This window comes from Lepidothrix coronata, unplaced genomic scaffold, assembly GCF_001604755.1.
Source record: "Lepidothrix coronata isolate B3197 unplaced genomic scaffold, Lepidothrix_coronata-1.0 Scaffold432, whole genome shotgun sequence".
In the NCBI taxonomy this organism is placed as follows: Eukaryota; Metazoa; Chordata; class Aves; order Passeriformes; family Pipridae; genus Lepidothrix; species Lepidothrix coronata.
In genome coordinates, this window is record NW_016690612.1 from 38,828 (window position 1) to 59,033 (window position 20,206).

Sequence of the window (20,206 nt, forward strand, 5' to 3'; positions counted from 1 at the left end):
GGCACTGCCTGAACAGCACTTTTCCTACAACAGTGGCTGCCCAACAGTCCTCGGTGGCTGCCCCAGGGCCTGGCATTTGACCCTGCGCTTGCTGCAGCAGCAGCCGCCCCGGTTCTGTGGTTACCGAGGGCTCGGGACCCACCTCGGAACCTCAGTTGCCAAGGGGCCACCTCACACTGGGGGTGGGGCTGAGGCCATCCCTGCCCGTATTTCAGGTGCAGGGTGCTGATGTCACAGTGGCCACTGTGACCCATGGGGCCAAGGGCTCGGGCCCAGTGTCAGTGTTTCCTGCCTCGGAACCAGTGGAGGAGCACCTTGGAAGAGATCTTGGTGTTCCGAGGACAGACGCCCTGCTGAGAGTCACCATGGCAGACAGAGACGAGCAGACCCCTGAGGAGAGGCAGGACGCCCCTGAAGAGAGAAAAGAGCAAGCCCCCGAAGAGAGGGAGCCAGGTGAGAGCAAAGTGCCCCTCCGGCAGCCTGGCAGAGCCGCTGTCAGGGCGGGCAGCACAGGTGCCATGCCTGGGGCCATTGTCTCTCTCCCCTCCAGCATGCCTGCTGTGTCAGCGATCAGAGGCTGACCCGGACATCTGCGGGCAAAAAAGTTTCGTACTTGGGCTCTGTGTCCACAAGTTCTGCCTGGTGAGTTGCTCTGCGGGCTCCCTCCACTTCTTGACAGGCAGTCCCTACCACTCTCTCCTCATCAGTGAGTGTGTTTTCCTGCAGTTTTTTGTCAGCAACTCTCCTGACTGCCCAGTTCAGCGACTAGAAGACTGGGATATTGACAAAAGGGAGATCCCAGATATAGTCTCCCAGGCGGCTCAGCAGGTGAGAGCCTGACAAGAGCAGGGAGATTTGGGCCAGGCGAGGTTTGCTGGAGCTCAGCCCAGACCCCAAGCAAGAAAGCCCAGCCCTTCCAACCAGCTCTGGGACAAGGAGGAGGCCCTGAGGCTGCTGCTGATGGGGCTGCTCTGCTCTTTCCAGAGCTGCTGCATCTGTGGCCAGAGCAGGGCCGCCATCCCCTGCTGGGTAAGACACTGTGACCTGAGCTTCCACCTGCCCTGTGCCAAGCAGGGAGGCTGTGTCACCGAGTTCATGCCACCGTACAGGTACCTCCTGCCCTGGCAGTGAGGGGGGCCAGGTTGTCCCTGTGCCTTCCCCTGCAGGCCCTGGCTGTCCCTGCTGGGCCCCTGTCCATCCCCATCAGGTCCCTGCCTGTCCCCTCCAGGCTGAGCTCCCCCCAGGAAGTGCCGTGGAGCTGAAGCTGCTGCCATCCCCCCCCTGCAGCCACTGGCACAGCCAAGGGAGCAGCAAAGGCAGGGCCAGGAGCAGAGGCAGCAGCAGGGGAGCCCTGGGGGGGCTGGGAAGCTCTTGTGTAGGGCAGGAAAGAGGCACTGGGCACGAGGCCGGGGCTGTGCTGAGCAGGCCCAGCCCTCACATCCCCCCAGCCAACGCCAGCTGCCCGGGGGGCGCGGGAGGGACCCCCAGCCCGTGTGCCCCACACTGAGCTGGCAGAGAGAGAGCCAAGGGACAGGGTCATGGACAGGGCCACGGGTGAGGGACAGCCAGGGCCATTGCAGGGCCATGGTGAGGGCACAACCTGTGGCAGCAGAGCTGCCCAGGGCCGGGGGCAGCTGGGGCTGTTGGTACCAGCCAGTGCTGGGGCCGAGCAGAGCATGAGGCCTCTTGCAGACCCCTGGAGCAGCCTCCCACTTGCCAGCCCCGCCCTGGCGGGGTGACACTGTCCTCTCCCTACAGGACACTCCCCCTGAAATCTTTGGGGGGACCTTTTGTGTCTATTCCTGGTTGCTGATTGATGCTGGGAATCTGAGGGCCCCTCTGCAATTCCCTCTGTGGGGCACGATCTCCTCTCCAGAGCCTGACTCACTGTAGGCTTTGCAGGGAAATCTGTGCTGGCAGCCCGAGTATGTCCTGACCCCCCATGCTCCCCCCAGAATATTTGGGATGAGTTCCCCCTTCCCAGGCATGCACAGGATGGGGGGGGTGGTTGTTTTCCTGCTGTTCCTGCTCAGCCCTTGGTGGCTCCTGGGGGTTGGCGGGAGTTGGTTTTTGAGGGTGTTGGGTTGGGTTGGTGGAAGAGCCCCGGCGGTGGGTGGGGGATGTGGGTCCCCCCCCGTGGTGGGGGTTGGTGTTGCTGGGTCAGGCCCCGCCGGCTCCATTGTCAGCCCGGTGCTGGCGGGGGGGACACAGCAGGTTTGAGGCCCTTCCAGGAGTGCTGGGGGTGGTTGTGGAGCCCCGGCGGTGGGTGTGGAGAAGGGGCACCTGCTACTGCACTTGGGAGTCTGGGGGGCACCTGCTGCCACACCTTCGGGGCCATGGTGGCCATGGCACGTGGGGCACACGACGTGCCCGAGGCCCCAAGTGTCACCGTGAGTGGCTTGGCCTAGACATGGGAGCACCCCACTGCCCCTTGTCGCCCTCAGAAAGCCCTTGGGTGCAGCCCACCCCCTTGGGGACCACCCTAGAGTGTCCCCAGGGCCAAAGACACTCCCAGCACCATCACTGGGGTCAGGGGCAGTGGGCACAGCACAGTCGGGCCTGGGGCTGTGTCACCCCCGGGGCTCACACCACATGGCTGTGCCACGGGGAAACTGAGGTGCGGAGCAGGACAAGGAGGGTGAGGTCATCGGGGGTGGGTGGAAGCCCCCCCTCCTGTTGCCAGCGCTGTGCCGAGAGCCTGGGCCCAGCGCTGCCATTTATCTCCCCTGGTTAGGGAAGGGCTGGCAGGCAAGCAGTGAGGAGGTGGCTCCTTAACGAGGGAAGACGGATGGCACCGGGCAGCTCCGGCTGCCACGGGGGGGGGGACACACCATGGCAAGAACCGGGCACCAAACCTGTTTTTTCCTGTTTCTCCTGCTTCTTCCCCCTCTCCTCTTCCTTGGCAGAGGCAGCGTCCCCTGGAGATTGTGGTGCTGTGACCGATGGAGATCTCCCGGGGACACTTGTGGTGGTGGGGAAGACACGGGGTGGCTTTGAACAGAGTGACAGTTCTGGTGGTGGCATGAGGCTGGGCGGGGTGAGAGCAAATCCTAGGGGATCCCCAGCTGGGCCATCAGTAGGTTCCGGAGTTAACAGCATCTGACCACACCATCGCTGCCCGTGGGCTCGGGTGCATCTGCATCCCCGAGGAGCAGCAGACCCCGGGACCCCTGTCCTGGAGGCAAAGGACAGGACTCCGTGGACACAGCCCTCCCGTTCCTGCTGCTCCCCGATCCCGGTGCCTGCCCTCCCAGCACAAGCCAATTAAGAGCCGATTCTGGTCAGCTGTAATTAGCAGCACCTTCTCCCAGTGCAGCGCTTCTGCATTTCAGCAGCCAGCTTGTCACTGTCAGCCAGCACCGCGATCTCCCCACGAGGCACTGGTGGAGATTTGATTACCCAAAGAATTCTGCAGCAGCAGCAGGTCCAGCCATGGAGCTGCTTGTCCAGGCGGTGACGGCTCCTCTGGCTCTGCCAGTACCTCCCAGCACATCCCGGCTCCCAGGAGAGCTCTGTGGGGGGAGGATCCCGTGGGTTGGGGTCCATGTGAGGGGGGGATCTAGGGGGGATTTGAGCTCAGCCCTTGCCACACGCTCGTGGTCCTTGTTCAGCTCGTGGGAAGCACTGAGGGATGTGTGAGATTCAGTGGGTTGGTTTGGGGTTGGGCTGGGAGATGGGATCCTGCATCCCAGGCACGGTCCTGTATCCTAATCCAGAGATGGGGCCCCGTGTCTGAGCCATGGTCCTGCATCCAAATCTGAAGCTGGAGTCCTGTGTCTGAGCTGGGGTCCTTCATCCAAACCTGGATCTGGGTTCCATGTTGGAGCTGTGATCCCACATCTGAATTGGGAGCTGGGGTCCTGTGTCCTAGATGTGGTCCCACATCTGACTCTGGGTCTGGGGCCCTGTGGGGTGAAGTCACAGCCCCACAAATGAAGTTTGAAGGATTTGGAGTGTTGCAGAGTGTTAGGCCATTTCCCATGAGAGCAGTGGAGCTATTAGATAGTTCCCATGGACACAGCCTTGAGCTGTGTGGCTGAGTGCAGGTGCCGCATTCCTGGATGTTGTTGTAAGAATATGTTTGTGTTGTGTATGGGAAAGTAGAGGTGGGAGAACTGAATAAAAAAGCTGCCTGCTGCGCTGAGCGGGCAGACATCTCTTTGTCTCACCATCCTCATGTGTGTCGTCTGTCCTTCTTCCCCCCTTCAAGCCGAGGCCCTTCGACGGATACCCAATGACAGGGCCCTGTCTCTGAGCTGGGGTCCTGCATCCAAATCCTGAGTTAGGGTCCTGTCTGTGTGCCATGGTCCCATGTCTGAGCCTGGGGGAATGGTCCCATGTCTGGTCCTGCATCCCAACCCAGACTAGGGTCCCATGTCGGAGCTGTGGTCCCACATCAGAACACAGAGCTGTGGTCCTGCATCCAATTCCAAGTGCCACAGCACCATGTCTGTGCCACGGTCCCCCACCCAAACTCAGAGCCATGGTCCCTTATCTGTGCCTGCTGGGTCAGGGAGAGGCTCTGGGGGATGCCTGGAGCAGCCTCACCCATGCGGGACCTGTTCACCCATGGGTGGGGATCCAGGGGCGTGCAACCCTCCGACTGCGGGTGAGCTGGGACCAGGGGTGTCCCGTGGGCCCCGCGGGCTGGGGCGTGCCCTGAGCCGGTCCCACGGTGTCCCCTGGGCAGGTCCTGGCCAGCGCCATCGCGCAGGACACCGACCAGAACTACAACTACGCGAGTAACAGCGTCATCCTGCACCTTGATGCAGGGGATGAGGTGTTCATCAGGCTGGACGGGGGCAAAGCCCATGGCAGCAACAACAACAAGTACAGCACCTTCTCCGGCTTCATCATCCTCTCAGACTGAGCCTGGACCCACGGCATCGCCCCCAGCACCTTTCTGACCCCCCAGCCCCACGGCATTGCCCCCAGCACCCCCCGAACCCCCAGCACCACAGCATCCCTGTGCCGCGGTTCAGCCCCATGGCACCCTCTGAATCCCCATCCCCACAGCGTCCCTGGGCCATGGTTCAGTTCCCTGCTGCCCCACAGCTCCCATGGCCTTCCCTCACTCCTGCCCAGCCCCACAGCATCCCCCTGCCATGGTCCAGCCTATGGATCCCCCCCAGCCTGGTGCTCTCAGCTTCCCACGGTGCCCCAAACCCCCCTTTTCCCATTAAGTCACTCCGTGGCTGCCAGTTGAGGGCTTGGGGCTACAGAGGGTTTGGGCGGGTGGCAGAAAGGCTGGGGGATCTCCCACGCTGCCCTACTGCAACCCCCCCCGGCTGAGCCTCCTCTTGTCCCCCGGTGCCCCATCCCTGCTGTTCCCTCCCTCCCTGGGGCGGTGCCGGGGGTCTGGCAGAGTGGTCCTGATGTACAGATGTGCAGTGCCCACCCAGCCCTGGGCTGGGGGGCTGCGCTGGGGGACAGGGGGAGCTGCCGGCCTGCCCCCCCCCGGGGCGACAACATGGTAAAGCAGAGCTGTGACCTCTCCCCATCTGCTGTCTGTGTCCCCGGTGTCCCCCACAACGGGGACGAGGTCCTTCTGCTACCCTCCCCCCCGACCCCGCTTGGCTCATCCAAGCCCAGACAGGAGGGGCTCCCTGGCTCCAAGTGCTTGTGGCCCCTCTGCCACCTCCACTGGGGACACTGGGGGTGCCACCACTGCCATGTCCCTGTCCCCAGAGGCTGGGTGGCCTCATGAAAGGGACACAGCATTGCCACTGTGAGGGGGGGACACGGTCAGGCCACACAGAGGCACCGGGACCCTCAGGCACACATGCCCGTCCCCACTGCCTTGGCATGGGCAGGATGTGACCCAATTAGAGGTGACAGCAGGTGCTCAGGGCCAGCGGCTGCGTCCAGAGTGGCCCTGGTGGGGTCAGAGGATGGGAGCCCTGGGGACATGGGGGTGGGGGCGAGTATCCCCCCGATGTGTGGGGGTGTTCCCCAGGGGTGGGTGAGTGGGGGTGTGTGTCCCCAGGTGCGTGTGTCCGTGTCCCCCAGGTGTGTGTGTGTGTGTCCCAGCCTGTGTGTGTGTCCCCCAAACCCTGGCAGGTCCAGGCGCTGTTCCCCGGCACTGATCCCAGCTGCAGGCATAGAGGTGGTGGCGGGGCCGGGCTGTCGGCCGCAGCCCCGAGCAGAAGGGCCACAGCCACAGCCCTGGGGTCCCGGGACCCTCCAGGACCCTCCCGGACCCCCGGGGCTCTGGCCCACCGCTGTGCCGGGAGCCGCCGGCAGGGGGCGCAAAGGGCGGTGAGACTACAGCTCCCATGATGCCTCACATAGCCACAGGACTGCAGCTCCCATGAGGCACAGCGCGGTGTGGGCGGGGCGCGGCCAATGGGGAGTCGTGAGGCAAAGCGGGGCCAATCAGGACGCGGGGCGTGGCTTCGCGGCCCATTTAAAAATGACGGGAACAGGGGAGTCGCAGTATCTGAGAGAGCGGGGGCCGAAGAGGGGTGCGGTAGGGGAGAGTCAGAGCCTGTAAGTGCCTAAAATATGTGTATGAGGGGCCGTGAGGGCACGGAGAGGGGGCAGGGCTCGGTGAGAGGGGCTTTGAAGGCGTAAAGGAGTTGCAGAGCCCTCCAAGAGGGCCTTTGGGGGCCCACGGGTGGGGTGCAGGGCCACAGGGGAGGCTGTGGGTTAAGGGGCTGCCCGGGAGATGCACAAGGCAGTCCTGGGTTATTGAAGTGCCTTGCAGGAATTATCACACATTGAGCACTGTCTCCAGCACGTGACATAGCCCAGGACTGGAAATTCAGGAAACTTCTGTCTCCCATCAGGGAGCTGCTCCGACAGTCCCACTCCCACCCCCCAGGCTGACACTGCTGGGACTGAAGCCCCTTTGCCATGGTGGCTCCAGTGACCCGAGGGGGCCCTGTTTGGCTCCACCCACCCCACTCTCACAGTCAGACCAGGTTCCTCATCAGCTCGGCCCCAGGTTTCCTTTAAGGAACTAGAGGGTAGAGCCCACCCTCAGCACGCTGGCAGGTGACACGACAGAAGGATAGGGACATCCAGGGTGACCTGGAAAAGCTTGAGAAGTGGGACCACAAGAACTTGATGGCCAAGTGGAGGGGGCTGCACTTGGGTTGGGGCAATCCCAGGCATCAGCACAGACTGGGAGAAGGGCTGAGAGCCCTTCTGCAGAGAAGGACTTTGGGGGTTTTGGTGGAGGAAATGCTGGACATGAGCCAACAGTGAGCGCTGGCAGCACTGAAGGCCAAATGCATCCTTGGGGTGCATCAAAAGAGGGGTGGCCAGGGGGGTGAGGGAGGGGATGGTCATCCTCTACTCTGGGGGGTTGGGATGAAATCATCTTTAGGGTCCCATCCAACCCAAGCCATTCTGTGACCCTGTGATTCCATAAGATGGCAGCAGTTCCATTGTTCCCATCACAGCCACATCATGTCCAGGGACACAGGTGACAGTTCTCCAGAGCTGCTGAAGGCAGGAAGGTTCCAGAGTGGGTGTCACAGAGGCCAGGCTGTCCCAGGGCAGGGGGGTCGCTCCCAGCACATCCCTGGCTGGGCTGGGTGAGTTCTGCTGGGGCAGAGCCGGCCCGGAGCCACCATCCTCCTCTGCCTGGTCGGTGTCCTCCAGGCCTTTGCCATCGAGAAGAAAGGGGATGTGTTCAAGAAGATGGCATGTCCCGCCTTCCTGACATTTGAGAATGTTGCCTACTTGGCAGACATGACCTTCAAGCTGCCCTGCAAGTGCAAGCCCGAGGAGGTCTCTTCTGTCATCTGGTGCTTCCAGAAGAACCTGCACAGCTGCAAGACCACGGTGCTGACGGACTTCAACGGCACCATGGTGCTGGACTCCAGCCACGTCCTCACAGGCAGCAACCTGCTGAAGCACTTCAGCATCCACATGTTCAGACTCATCATGTTCTGGGCCCAGGTGAGGGATTCTGGGCACTACCTGTGCAGCTCCAAGGAAGGGCACTTCCCGTGCCTCCTGTGCCTCCGTAGCCCCGAGGTGGCCGTCTGGAGCTGCTTGGCACTGTGCCCGCCCAAGGAGGTGCCCGAGGAGGGAGTCCAGTCCATCTCCAACATCATCTACAAGTTTGGGGAGAAGCCCATGTCCCCATCCCAAACTGACCTGGTGATCACGTGCCCGGGGGCCCACCCGGAGCACACCGTAGGCTGGGACAAGGACTCGGTCCGGCTCTACTGCTCCCAGTACCTCGTGGGTGTTGGGAAGGGCATGAGGGTCTTCATCGACCACGGGAACCACCTGCACATCCTGCGGGTGCGCAGGAGCAACAGGGGCACCTACTTCTGCTGGAGGGACGGCGAGATGATGGCGGGATTCTGGCTCAGCGTCACCTTCCCGACTCAGCACCGGTGCGGCCCTGAGTCCATCTTCATCATGAGGGCCATGGGCATCAGCTTCGCCGTCATCACCGGCATCTTCTTCCTCACCCACCTGGGCCGCTGCTGCTGGTGGGTGCTCAGGAAACCGGCTGGGTTGTAGCGTCTCCCCTCCAGGGCACTTGGATTCCTCGGATCATCCTCCTGTTGGAAATCTCCGATGTTTAGTTTTTTCTTTGCTTTCAACTTTTCAAAGGAAAACTATTTTTCAAATTAACCTGGTGAATAAACATCTCTGGTTCTGGGGCTGTTTTGAACTCGCCCAATTCAGCACAGAGTTGGGAGTCGATGTTTGAGGCAAAGCTTAAAGGCCACAGGGCAGCACGGACCCCTCTCCTAGGCTGGGGCAGGGCAGCTCCTCAGCCTGCTGCAGGCTCCATGCCCCACCCCGGGAGCCTGGGATGGCTACAGGGACACAATCTGCACTCATGAGGATGAGCCAAACACTCAGTGATGACACCAGGAGCAAAGCCAGGGAAGGGATGTGGCAGGAAGGGACAGAGCTACAGGAAGCAATCAGCACCTCCCACACTTGGTGAGAGGAGTGGGGTACGGCTGTTTGGGTCCCTGAAGGGCAACACACCTACCCAGAGCGCCGGCATGACCCCAAAAGGGCCCACACATGGAAGCAGCCTGTATTAGGGAGGGTTCGAAATATATCAAATCTTGAAACCATGACACCGTTAAAAGCTTAACAAAAACCAATATTTATTACCAAGAGGTGGCCAATAAAACGAACAAACCCAAAAGGGAGGAAGGAGGAGAAAAATATGCCCCCAGCACAACCTCCCCAGTTACCCAGCTGTTGCCCATAAAGTTATCTTACCGACCTAGCATGCCTATAATTACCCAGAGCAGAAGCTGCATCCTTGGAGAGTCAGTAAGTTCACAAACTGGCAGGCGTCCCTGCCAAAGGCAATGTTGTCCTTGAGGTAAAGCTAGCTCCCTCCAAGAAAGCACTGTCTGCTTTTATACAATTAACTGACTGACCACAACCTCCCAGGAGTGGCCAGCACTGCCCAGCCAGAGGCCCTCAGTCCCACCTCCTGGTTATGTCAGTGCATCTCTTCTGCGCACGCGTGAGAACTTCGCAAATCCCCTAAAGCGCACAGTCTGCTTTAGGGGTCTTTCTTAATTGAGTCTGGGGGCGCTACTTCATCCTCCTCCTCCTCAATCTCTCCTTCAAGTGACCTTGGAGGACGATTAGCCAATCACAGAACACCAATTAAAACAGTTTATACAAGAAGCTCTCTTCAAGGACAACTTTCCCGTTTATCAGTTCTCGTTTTCCCATAACTTGGCAGGGAAGGAGCAGAACTTTCACAGGTGGCGGGGGCAAACACAGACCAAACATATCAGCATAATTAACCCCTGATACACAGCCCTAGCCCTGACTCTCCCTGAAGACTTTGCCCCCAAACTCAGCCCCCAGACACGACCTTGCAGAACCCCCAGGGAGGCACCAGCCAAGCCCTGGGTGCTGAGCCCAGGGCTGGTGCAGGCCAGGAGGGACACAGCCACCAACCTGGCAGCACTGCTCCCTGCCTTCCCCTCTTAATCCCTAAAAATCTCCCAGTAGAACCAAACGTGCCTCCCCCATCACACTATAAGACCCCCAGCCCTCCCAGGAACCAACCCTGCATGGACTGGAGGTGTCACACAGGTGCTGGAAGCTGGGAACTGCTCTTGTATCCACACCAGCACGTGGTTTGTTTGTTGGGAGGCAGAGCCAGCAGTGGGAAGGGCAGGTTTCCAGCACAGCTCAGGGATTTGTGGCAAGCAGGAATCCAACACCCCCAGTGAGCAGCTGGGAGCTTCTGGAAAAGCATCCAGACACCTGGACTGCTCCCTGCAAACAGCACCAGGTTCAGGCTGGAGTGACATCCAGAGCCTCTGTCTGCCCAGTGAGAGCCCTGCTGGGATTGAAATCCACCAGCAGGTTTGCACCAGGAATGGGGAAGCACATGGAGAGAGCCCCTGGGGAGCACAATTCCCAGCTCAGTGCTGAGGGGGCAGCCCTGGCACTGGGGCCAAGGCATCCAGCAAATCCATGTGGCATCCTGGGGTCACATCAGCTGCCAGTCTGGAGCTGTGCAGGGGCACCTTGGCATGTCACCTCCCCCGTGTCCCCAGGACACGCAGCCACTCTCAGCACTGGTGCAGGCACAGCACAAGTTCAGGCTGTGTGGTTTTGGGGCGTTGTTGTGTTCCCCCATCCCCCACAGCTGCTTGGGGGCTTTCAAAGTAGATCCAAGGCTCCATTGAGCCCACCCAGCCCAGGAACAGATGGGGCAGGAGCTCCTGCAAGGATCAGAGGTGAGTGCCAGAGCAGCTGTAGCCAGCAAGGAGGGTGTCCAGTGGTGGGAGCTGGGGTGGGGGCGTGGAGCTGCTGGAGGACATGGCTTCAGATCCCATTTTCTATGTCCTCATGCACTCGGGGGGGGGTGGTTCAGCTGGGGGGTGCAGGGGTGGGGAGGGAGCCCCAGGCAGGGCAAGGCCTGCTCTGATTCCCTCACTGTGCCAACTCTGGCCAGTGACCCCTTAGAACCCTGGGAACCCTCTTTGGGCACCCACAGCTGCCCCTAGGACAGCGCTGTCCCCTTTGTGTCCTCTTAGCCCCTCTCACGACCTGACACCCCCTTAAGCCACAGCCTCCCCTATTGCCTTGTACCCCCTTTTGGCCCCTAAAGCCCCTCTCACAGCCCTACAACCTCTTTGGGCCTCCACAACTCCCTCCCACAGCCCTGCTCCCCTCTTTGGGCTCCCACAGCAGCTCCCGTGGGAGGAGTTGGGGTTCAGGAGCAGCTCCCAGCTAAGCTGGCCTGGAAAAGGTGACCACGGGTGGGAGGAGCAGCACTGGGATGTGGAACAGCTCCGGGTGTGCCGCTGTCCCACGGGAACCGGGGTCACCGACTCCTCCTGCCCCTTCCCTGCCTGGCAGCGGCTCATCTCACCTTTGTCTTCTTCAGCCTGGAAGGTTCTCATTAACACACTATCAGCCCACTCGCAGTTCGTTTGTCTCATTAGGGGGGGGGGGCCGGGAGGAGGAGGAGGAGGGGGGAGAGCCCAGCTCTGCCTCCCGCGGCTGCCGACACTGACAGCTTCCCGTGCTTTGATCCCGCTTTGTGGGAGCTGGGAGAGGATCAATCCCTGGGGAGCAGCAGGTGCTCACACAGGACCCCAAAGCCCCCGCTCTGTCCCCCCCACCCCGCGAGGAATGGAGGTCCTCTGTCACCAGGGCTGTCACACAGCACGTGTCCCCAGGGATGCCACTGTTCTGGCTGGGGACACTGAGTGCCACTATGGGGTGCGTAGGTGCCCCCAAACTGGCGTTTCGGAGGGCAAACCCCCACCTGTCGCTGGTGACGCCGGCCCAGGACAACTGCGGGGACACGGGGCTGGCTGGGGACAAGGAACTTCTGGTCATTAAAAGCGGATGTGGCAGCTACCCCAGTCCCACCAGTCTTGTCTCCAGTGGCTCGGGGTCCTCCCAAATTGCACCCACAGGGACCACGGGCCACTCTCAGTGGCCCGGCGATGATGGCTCCGGTCCGGCCACGTGTCCCCGTCCCGCAGAGGGCAGGACCTTTCCCCGGCCATCGGCTGCCACCTGCTGCCAGCAGCAAGGCTGGTCCCCATCCCTGTCCCTGTCTCCATCCCTGCAGCAGCATCCCAGGGACCCCCTGCCCATCAGCTTCACCCCAGCTGCCTCTCGGGGCACCCACCCCACTGCCACCATGTCTCACTGGTGGCCCCAAAACACCCCCATCCCCTGCACGGGCTGTCCCCGAGGCCCATCCATGTCCCAGTTTGTGGTCAGGACGCCGTGGCTGGGAGGGGACAGGGCTGGCGGTGGTTCCGTCCTGGATCCATCCCGCCGTGTTTCCCGGCAGTGCTGTGCCCTGGCACAAAGGCCCCCTCCAGGCCATGCCAGGCAGACACGGCTCTGGCCCCTCACAAAGCCCCTTTCAGCTGCCCGGGAAAGCCCCTGGCACCCGGCCCTGGCTCTCACCACCCCCTGCCATGGGCCAACGGGGCAAAAGGGGCAAAAGATCCCCCAAACTCAGTGCATGTGTGGATGGTGACATGGTCGTGCACACAGCTATGGTGGGATAAGTCCCCTCTGGATCTGGCATGGGGATGGGCGTCTTGAGTCCTGCCCAGGCTCCAGGGGCACCAGGCAGTGATTCCACAGATCCAGTGGGATGGGAAAGACTTTAAAGGCTTCAGCCACTTAATTAACACCTGACCTTAATAGCCTGGAGTGATGGGCTATGGGGGCTGGTGCTGAGCTGCTCGTGCCAGGGCTCATCCTAGAGGATGTGACATGGGGAGGATATGTACATGTGTGTGCCCACGTGTTTGTGTGTGTGCCCACGTGTACACGTGTGTGCCCATGTGTGTGTGTGCCTGCATGTGCACAGTGAGATTGTCAGTGTAGAGTCGTGACGGCCGATAAAGATACAAGGAGTCAGTTATGTGCAAGAAAGATGTCTTCTTCCTCCTCTTTATTTTCTCATCTGCTTTTTTATACCCCTTGCTAGCAGTAAGCAGTATCCTTATTTTAGGTAAGCAAGCAACAGCGTTTTCATTGGCTAGGATCTATGGGCGATACATTTGGCAAAGCTCAAGGCCTTATTGCAGTTCCCACATCCTGGGCCTACCAACTTTACAGCCTGCCTTTTTTTTCTCCATTAGGGCTGCGTACTGACTTCCTTATCATCAAGGATACACTCGGAACTTTTCCCAGTCAATATCTCCATCCTGGGAGCTATTAGACCTGCTGTTAACCCCATCAGAGATGGCTCTGTGTGTGTGTGTGCTGTGCGTACATGTAAGTGTAACTGGGCATGTGCCACTCTGGGCATGTGTGTGCACATGCACACGTGTGTTGGCTTGGCTGTGCCCGTGTGTGCACAGCAGGGTGGCTGTGCCTGTGCATGCTATGTGTGTGTGGAAGGGGAACTGGGTGTGTCCCATGTGTGTGCACACATGTTCAGGGAAAGCAGCACATGTGTGTATCCGTGCACACTGTGTGTGTCCCCCTTGTGTATGCATGGAGTGTGTGTCTGTGGACATGGACAGATACGTGTGTGTGTCTCTGGAGGTGTCTCTGTGCACATGTGTGCCTGTAGGTGTGCACACGTGTACGAGTGGAGGTGTAGGTGACCCCACACGTGTATACACAGATCTCACATGTACATGTGTGTGGATCTCCCACGGTGCAGCACCCAGCCTTGCACCCACCCCCTCCCACCGGCTGCCCTGGGAGTGAACTTGGCCACTGCTCCATCTCTGCCCTGCCATGTGCCCCAGGCCCCCCCAGGGGGGCCGGGGGTGGGCAGGGGGCTGTGTCACGGTGCCCAGACTGGGTGCCAGAGCACAGACACCCCTGCCAGGCTTTGTGCTGGCCCAGTGGCTCCCTGGTCGGTGACCAGTGCCAGGGCATCCAGCTATATGGGGGCTCCAGGCTCCATAAAAACCCTCAGGAGGGCACATCACACCCGCCCCAGGCATGGAGAGCCAGCGCCCATCCTCCGACAGCCACCGCTTCGGCCCCGCTACCCCCATGCACTGGGTGCCCCTCACCAGCCCCCTAGCCCAGAGCCACCAGGGACTCTGCGGCACCCACCCAACCACCCAACTGGGCTCGGGCAGGATGGACTTCTTGCTGGCCATGGCACTCAACTTGGAGTTCCGGGAGATGCGCACCAGCGAGAGGGTGGAGATGATGGAGCTAAATGACTGCTTCGCCAGCTACATCGAGAAGGTGTGGCTGCTGGAGCAGCAGAACAAGGTGCTGGTGCTGAAGCTGAACCAGGCGCAGGACCAGGAGCTGTCCCGCCTGGGGGACATTTACCAGGAGCAGCTGCGGGAGCTGCGGCGCCACGTGGAGCAGTTGGACACTGCCAAGGCCCGGCTGGAGATCGAGAGGTTCAACCTGGCCCAGGACCTCAGCAGCCTCCAGCAGAAGTAAGGCACTGTCCAGCTGGGGCTAGTTCTGGGGACCAGGGTGGCCACCAGGAGCAGGATGGAAAGTGGTCACTGGGATGGGTGTCAGGGTGATTACCAGGAGCAGGGTGGCCACTGGAACAGGGACCAGGGTGTATCCAAAGTGGCAGCAGGGACCAGGATGGCCACCAGGGTGATGATCAGGGTTGTCCTGGGGACCACGGTGGTGATGGGGATGGTGATGTGGCCGGGAAAATGGTGATGTCATGGGGACCATGGTGGTGGCAAGGCCCAGGGTGACCCCTGGGACCAGGATGGAGACTGAGGGGTACCCAGGGATCAGGGTGGCCATGGAGACAGGAGCAGGGTAGCCCTGGGGACCAGGCACTGATGTGCACCAGGCTGGTGGTGGGGACCACAGTGACCCCTGGGGACAGTGTGGGATGGTGGAGGGGGTGGAGGATGGGTGCAGGCACTGGCACGGGGTTTGAGTGGGTACTGGGGCTGTGGGGCTGTGTTGGCACAGGGAGGTGTGTCCGTGGGCAGAGAGGGACAGGTCACAGTGCCAGAGGGGTAACGGTGCGGGAGGGGTCATGGTGCTGGAGGGGTCGTGGTGCCAGAAGCGTAATGGTGCCCCTGCTCTGGCACAGGCTGCAAGATGAGGTGACCCCGTGGCTGGAGGCTGAGAGCAACCTGGCTGCCTACAGGCAGGTGAGGGCAGGGGCCACATCCTGCACTGCAGGGGTTCAGCTCCCATCTTGTCCTCTCCTTGGGATGGGTAGGGATGGGGAGGGAGTGGACAGGAGCAGGCAGTGAGGGACTGGGATGTGTTATGATGGGCAAAAAGAGGCAGGAACAGGGCAGGGATGGAACAGGAATAGGGCAGAAATGGAACAGAGATGGGGCAGAAACGGAGCAGGGATGGGCAGGAGCAAGTAGTGAGGGACCAGGATATGTTACGATGGGCAGAGACAGGCAGGGCTGGGCAGCAGAGGGCAGGAATGGACATGGCCAGACAGTTCAGGAGGGAGCAGACCCGGGGACTAGCCTGGGACTGTTCATCATTGTCTCCCCACGGTGACAGGATGTGGACAATGCCACTTTGGCTCATCTGGACCTGGAGCGGCACGTGGGGACCCTGCAGGATGAGATCGCCTTCCTGCACAAGGTCCACGAGGAGGTAACCCTGCCATGGGGGGCTGGGGCATCCTGGGGCTCAGGGGGGCTGTGCTGGCCCCCCTGTCCCCCCCCAGGAGCTGCAAGGGCTGCAGGAGCAGCTGTCCCGGCAGTGGGTGCATGTGGAGGTGAATGCCAGCAAACCAGACCTGACGGCCGCCCTGCGTGACATCCGCAGCCAGTACGAGGCCGTGACCGCCAGCAACACCCAGGAGACAGAGCAGTGGTACAAATGCAAGGTGCAGAGCGAGCTCGTGGCCCCATGGAGGAGTGGCCTGGCTGTCCCCACCTGCAATGTCATCTCCAGTGATCAGCCTAAGGAGAGAAAGCCCAAGTTAAGAACGAAATCAGCAGCCCAGCTGAAGTGCATGTACACCAATGCACACAGCATGGGCAACAAACAAGAGGAACTGGAAGCCATCATGCAGCAGGAAAGCTATGATGTAGTTGCCATCACAGAAACATGGTGGGATGACTCACATGACTGGAGTGCCGCCATGGATGGCTACAAGTTCTTCAGAAGGGACAGGCAAGGTAGGAGATGTGGAGGGGTGGCTCTGTATGTTAGAGAGTCTCTTGACTCTTTAGAACTTGAAGTCAGTAACAATAAGGTTGAGTGCCTGTGGATCAAAATCAGGGGGAAGGCCAACAAGGCTGACATCCTAATGGGACTCTGTTACAGACCACCTAACCAGGATGATGAGGATGATGAATTTTTCTACAAGCAGCTGGCAGATGTCTCAAAATTGCCAGCCCTTGTTCTTGTGGGTGACTTTAACCTGCCGGATGTCTGCTGGGAACTCCACATGGCAGAGAAGAGGCAGTCTAGGAGATTCCTAGAGTGTGTAGAAGACAATTACCTGCTCCAGCTGGTAAATGATCCTACCAGGGATGGGGGCCTGCTAGACCTGCTGTTCACAAACAGAGAGGGGCTGGTGGGAGATGTGGTGGTCGGAGGCTGTCTGGGGCACAGTGACCATGAAATAATAGAATTCTCAATACTCAGGGATGCAAGAAGGGCCATCAATAAAACCTCTACGCTGGACTTCCGGAGGGCAGATTTCAGCCTGTTCAAGAGACTGGTTCAGAGGGTACCGTGGGAAACAGCTCTTGAAAACAAAGGAGTCCAGGAGATATGGACATGCTTCAAGAAGGAAGTCTTAAATACACAAGAGCAGGCTGTCCCAGTCCACCGAAAGTCCCAGTTCCCCAGCTGGCAGGGAAGACAGCCAGCCTGGCTGAACAGGGGGATCTTGAGGGAAATTCGGATGAAAAAGAGAGCCTACCGATTATGGAAAAAAGGACTGGCTACTCAGGAAGAGTTCAGGAATTTAGTTAGGTCATGTAGAAAGAAAATCAGAGAGACAAAGGCAAGATTTGAACTCAATCTTGCCACTTCTGTTAAGGAAAATAAAAAGTCTTTCTATAGATACATCAGTAGCAAAAAGAGGGACAAGGAAAACCTCCATTCTTTAGTGGACATGGAGGGGAACATAGTTATTAGAGATGAGGAAAAGGCTGAGGTATTTAACACCTTCTTTACCCCAGTCTTCAATGGTAGGACAGGTCTCTCTGAGGACAGCTGGCTTCTGGAGCATGTAGATAGGAATATGAAGCTGAACAGTCCCCCCGTAATCAAGGAGGAAACAATCAGCGACCTGCTGAGCCACTTGGATCCTCACAAGTCTATGGGACCAGATGGGATCCACCCAAGGGTGATGAGGGAGCTGGCGGAAGAGCTCACCAAGCCGTTCTCCATCATTTACCAACAGTCCTGGCTCACTGGGGAGGTCCCAGATGATTGGAAGTTGGCAAATGTCGCACCAATCCACAAAAAGGGCCAGAAGGAGGACCCAGGAAACTCCAGGCCTGTCAGTCTGACCTCAGTGCCTGGCAAGGTTATGGAGCAGATCATCCTGGGTGCAATCACACAGCACCTACAGGATGGACAAGGGATCAGACCCAGCCAGCACGGGTTTAGGAGGGGCAGGTCCTGTCTGTCCAATCTGATCTCCTTCTACAATCAGGTGACCCGCCTGGTGGATGAGGGGAAGGCTGTGGATGTGGTCTATCTGGACTTCAGCAAAGCCTTTGACACTGTCTCCCATAATATACTCCTGAAAAAACTGGCAGCCCATGGCTTGGACAGGGGCACTCTGTGCTGGGTTAGGAACTGGCTGGAGGGCCGGGCCCAGAGAGTGGTGGTGAACAGGGCTGCATCCAGCTGGCAGCCGGTCACCAGTGGTGTCCCCCAGGGATCAGTGTTGGGCCCAGTCCTGTTTAATATCTTTATCGATGATTTAGATGAGGGGATTGAGTCCATCATTAGCAAATTCTCAGACGGCACCAAGTTGGGAGGGAGTGTTGACCTGCTGGAAGGCAGGAGGGCTCTGCAGAGGGACCTGAATAGGCTGGAGAGTTGGGCTGGTTCCAATGGGATGAGGTTCAACAAGGCCAAGTGCCAGGTCCTGCACTTTGGCCACAACAACCCACTGCATCGCTACAGGCTGGGGACAGAGTGGCTGGAGAGCAGCCAGGCAGGAAGGGACCTGGGAGTGCTGATTGACAGGAGGCTGAACATGAGCCAGCAGTGTGCCCAGGTGGCCAAGAAGGCCAATGGCATCCTGGCCTGGATCAGGAACAGTGTGGCCAGCAGGACCAGGGAAGTGATTCAGCCCCTGTACTCAGCACTGGTGAGGCCTCACCTGGAGTGCTGTGCCCAGTTCTGGGCCCCTCAGTTCAGGAAAGATGTTGAGGTGCTGGAGCAGGTGCAGAGAAGAGCAACGAGGCTGGGGAAGGGACTGGAGCACAAGTCCTATGAGGAGAGGCTGAGGGAGCTGGGGTTGTTTAGCCTTGAGAAGAAAAGGCTCGGGGGAGACCTCATCACTCTCTACAACTACCTGAGAGGAGGTTGTAGGCAGGTGGGGGTTGGTCTCTTCTCCCAAGCAGTCAGCAGTAGGACAAGAGGGCATGACCTTAAGCTGCGCCAGGGGAGGTTTAGGTTAGATATTAGGAAGAAATTCTTTACAGAGAGGGTAATCAGCCATTGGAATGGGCTGCCCAGGGAAGTGGTGGATTCTCCGTCCCTGGAGGTTTTTAAGATGAGGCTGGATGTGGCACTTAGTGCCATAGTCTAGCAACTGTGGTGGTAGTGGATCAAGAGTTGGACTTGATGATCTCAGAGGTCCTTTCTAACCCGTCTGATTCTATGATTCTATGATTCCTCAGGGCTGAGGTTGCTCACCTGGAGTTGGGGGGTGGTGAGGTGGTTTGGGATCTCCGCTGTTCCCACCTGTGTCAGGGATGTTTCTCCATGTTCCCAGGGCTATGTCCCTCCTGTGGAGCACAGCAGAGCTGTGCCCCCAGGCCGTGTGCCACCGGGACACATCCCTGCTGCGTGGTCCCATCCCGTGGCCATGTCCCTGTCCCAGTTCGCAGACCTGAGGGACGCGGCCGCCCAGCAAAACGAGGCCCTACACGCGACCAATCAGGAGGCTGATGAGTACCGGCGCCAGCTGCAGGCCCTCACCTGCGACCTGGAGGCTCTGAGGGGCTCGGTAGGTGATGGCCATGGGGTGCAAGAGGGGGGACACAGCCTTGGGGAACTGCCACCACCATGGGGTTCCCTGGAGCCCCAGTGGGACACCATGCAGTGCTGGAGAATGGCAGCTCCCCTGCGGTGGGAGATGGGCACTGGGATGAGCCCCCAGCTCCTGAGAGAAGGTGGCCATGGAGAGTGTCACGACCCCTTGTGGCCCCCCAGAAGGAGTCCCTGGAGAGGCAGCTGCAAGAGCTGGAGAAGCGCTACACCCTGGAGACGGCCGACTATCAAGACACAGTGGCATGGCTGGAGGAGGACATCCAGAGCCTCGAGGAGGAGATGGCCCGGCATCTGCAGGACTACCAGGACCTGCTCAACGTCAGGCTGGCCCTGGACATGGAGATCACCACATACCGCAAGTTGCTGGAGATCGAGGAGAGCAGGTGATGGCACAGCAGGGGCTCCACATCCTCGTGGTCCCTCTGGGGTGTCCGGCTGGGTTGGAGACCATCCTCCAGACCCCACTGCCCCAGCCCCAGGCAGGTGGAGCTGGGGGGGCAGCAGGATCCCACACTCTTCCCAATGGCCTGGTTGCTCCTGCAGGATCACCATCCCTGTGCAGAGCTTCTCCAACCTGCAGGTCCGAGGTGAGGCTGGGGGGGCAGGGGAGCAGGATGGTGGCACAAGCAGGGGTGGCTTCTGGGGGCTCTTCGCATCTCAGACAGCGTTGTGCTCTTCATCGATGCAACTGAGGAGGTGAGTGCCAGCTTCTCCTAGAGGTGAACCTCAGCATCGCTTCTCTGGAGTCTCTGCTCCTGCCTTAGCATGAAGGCCTGGGATGGGTTCAGCTTGTCAGGGTGAAGGTTTTTTGGAGGATGGGTTGGGAAGTGAGTTTTCCATACAAACAGGCAGTGACGCCTCTGGCTCCTGTGTCCAGGCTGATGTGATTCATGTGGCCTGTAAGCTGATTGTTCAACTTACGTGCATCTCCATCCCCATGATACCTAAAACTGAGCAGGTTATTTATACCAGAGATGTCCACAGGCTTGGATTCAAGGAATTCAGTTGGGTCAGCACCTATCTCAGCTTCAGGAGGATTAGCTGATCGCTGGTAGCTGAGCCTGGGCTTTTCTGCAGCCTGGCAGCAGTCACTGGC

General features: G+C 59.7%; 4 protein-coding genes across 6 annotated transcripts in view; all 4 read left to right on the forward strand.

The window, feature by feature from the left end:
- Window positions 1–4,870, forward strand: part of LOC108509912 (C1q-related factor-like) — a 24,655-nt gene extending 19,785 nt beyond the window's left edge. Inside the window, 1 exon segment of the mRNA XM_017839526.1 lies at window positions 4,691–4,870. Coding sequence (XP_017695015.1) covers window positions 4,691–4,870 — 180 coding nt within the window.
- LOC108509916 (PHD finger protein 7-like) lies at window positions 245–3,514 on the forward strand. 3 transcript variants are annotated; one of them, XM_017839531.1, is made up of 5 exons: window positions 245–453; window positions 551–642; window positions 727–828; window positions 985–1,109; window positions 2,907–3,514. In XM_017839531.1, the coding sequence occupies exons 1-5, from the start codon at window positions 366–368 to the stop codon at window positions 2,995–2,997; spliced, it is 498 nt and encodes a 165-aa protein (XP_017695020.1). In that variant the 5' UTR covers window positions 245–365; the 3' UTR covers window positions 2,998–3,514. The 3 variants fall into 3 exon arrangements, with proteins under 3 accessions (XP_017695020.1, XP_017695019.1, XP_017695021.1); XM_017839530.1 differs by having other exon boundaries at window positions 248–453; window positions 551–828; XM_017839532.1 differs by lacking the exon at window positions 985–1,109 and having other exon boundaries at window positions 248–453; window positions 551–828.
- Window positions 4,871–6,310: 1,440 nt separating the features above from the next.
- On the forward strand, window positions 6,311–8,510 carry LOC108509913 (Ig-like V-type domain-containing protein FAM187A). Its single transcript, XM_017839527.1, has 2 exons — window positions 6,311–6,469; window positions 7,561–8,510. Exons 1-2 carry the CDS (start codon window positions 6,311–6,313, stop codon window positions 8,482–8,484), a joined length of 1,083 nt encoding a protein of 360 aa, XP_017695016.1. The 3' UTR covers window positions 8,485–8,510.
- A 5,530-nt stretch (window positions 8,511–14,040) lies between these two features.
- LOC108509914 (glial fibrillary acidic protein-like) lies at window positions 14,041–19,497 on the forward strand. The gene is made up of 6 exons (XM_017839528.1): window positions 14,041–14,354; window positions 14,984–15,044; window positions 15,418–15,513; window positions 15,587–15,748; window positions 18,941–19,066; window positions 19,273–19,497. The coding sequence occupies exons 1-6, from the start codon at window positions 14,041–14,043 to the stop codon at window positions 19,495–19,497; spliced, it is 984 nt and encodes a 327-aa protein (XP_017695017.1).
- Window positions 19,498–20,206: the final 709 nt, after the last annotated feature.

What these genes read in the sequence shown, in the direction of transcription:
- LOC108509914 (XM_017839528.1), top strand. Translation starts at nt 14,041, where the DNA reads ATGGACTTCTTGCTGGCCATGGCACTCAACTTGGAGTTCCGGGAGATG. An exon ending in CTCAGCAGCCTCCAGCAGAA is followed by an intron (nt 14,355 to 14,983) that starts GTAAGGCACTGT and finishes GCTCTGGCACAG; the next exon opens with GCTGCAAGATGAGGTGACCC. An exon ending in AGCAGTGGTACAAATGCAAG is followed by an intron (nt 15,749 to 18,940) that starts GTGCAGAGCGAG and finishes TCCCTGTCCCAG; the next exon opens with TTCGCAGACCTGAGGGACGC.
- LOC108509916 (XM_017839530.1), top strand. Translation starts at nt 366, where the DNA reads ATGGCAGACAGAGACGAGCAGACCCCTGAGGAGAGGCAGGACGCCCCT. An exon ending in CCCCGAAGAGAGGGAGCCAG is followed by an intron (nt 454 to 550) that starts GTGAGAGCAAAG and finishes TCTCCCCTCCAG; the next exon opens with CATGCCTGCTGTGTCAGCGA. An exon ending in TCTCCCAGGCGGCTCAGCAG is followed by an intron (nt 829 to 984) that starts GTGAGAGCCTGA and finishes TGCTCTTTCCAG; the next exon opens with AGCTGCTGCATCTGTGGCCA.
- LOC108509913 (XM_017839527.1), top strand. Translation starts at nt 6,311, where the DNA reads ATGAGGCACAGCGCGGTGTGGGCGGGGCGCGGCCAATGGGGAGTCGTG. An exon ending in GGGGGCCGAAGAGGGGTGCG is followed by an intron (nt 6,470 to 7,560) that starts GTAGGGGAGAGT and finishes CTGCTGGGGCAG; the next exon opens with AGCCGGCCCGGAGCCACCAT.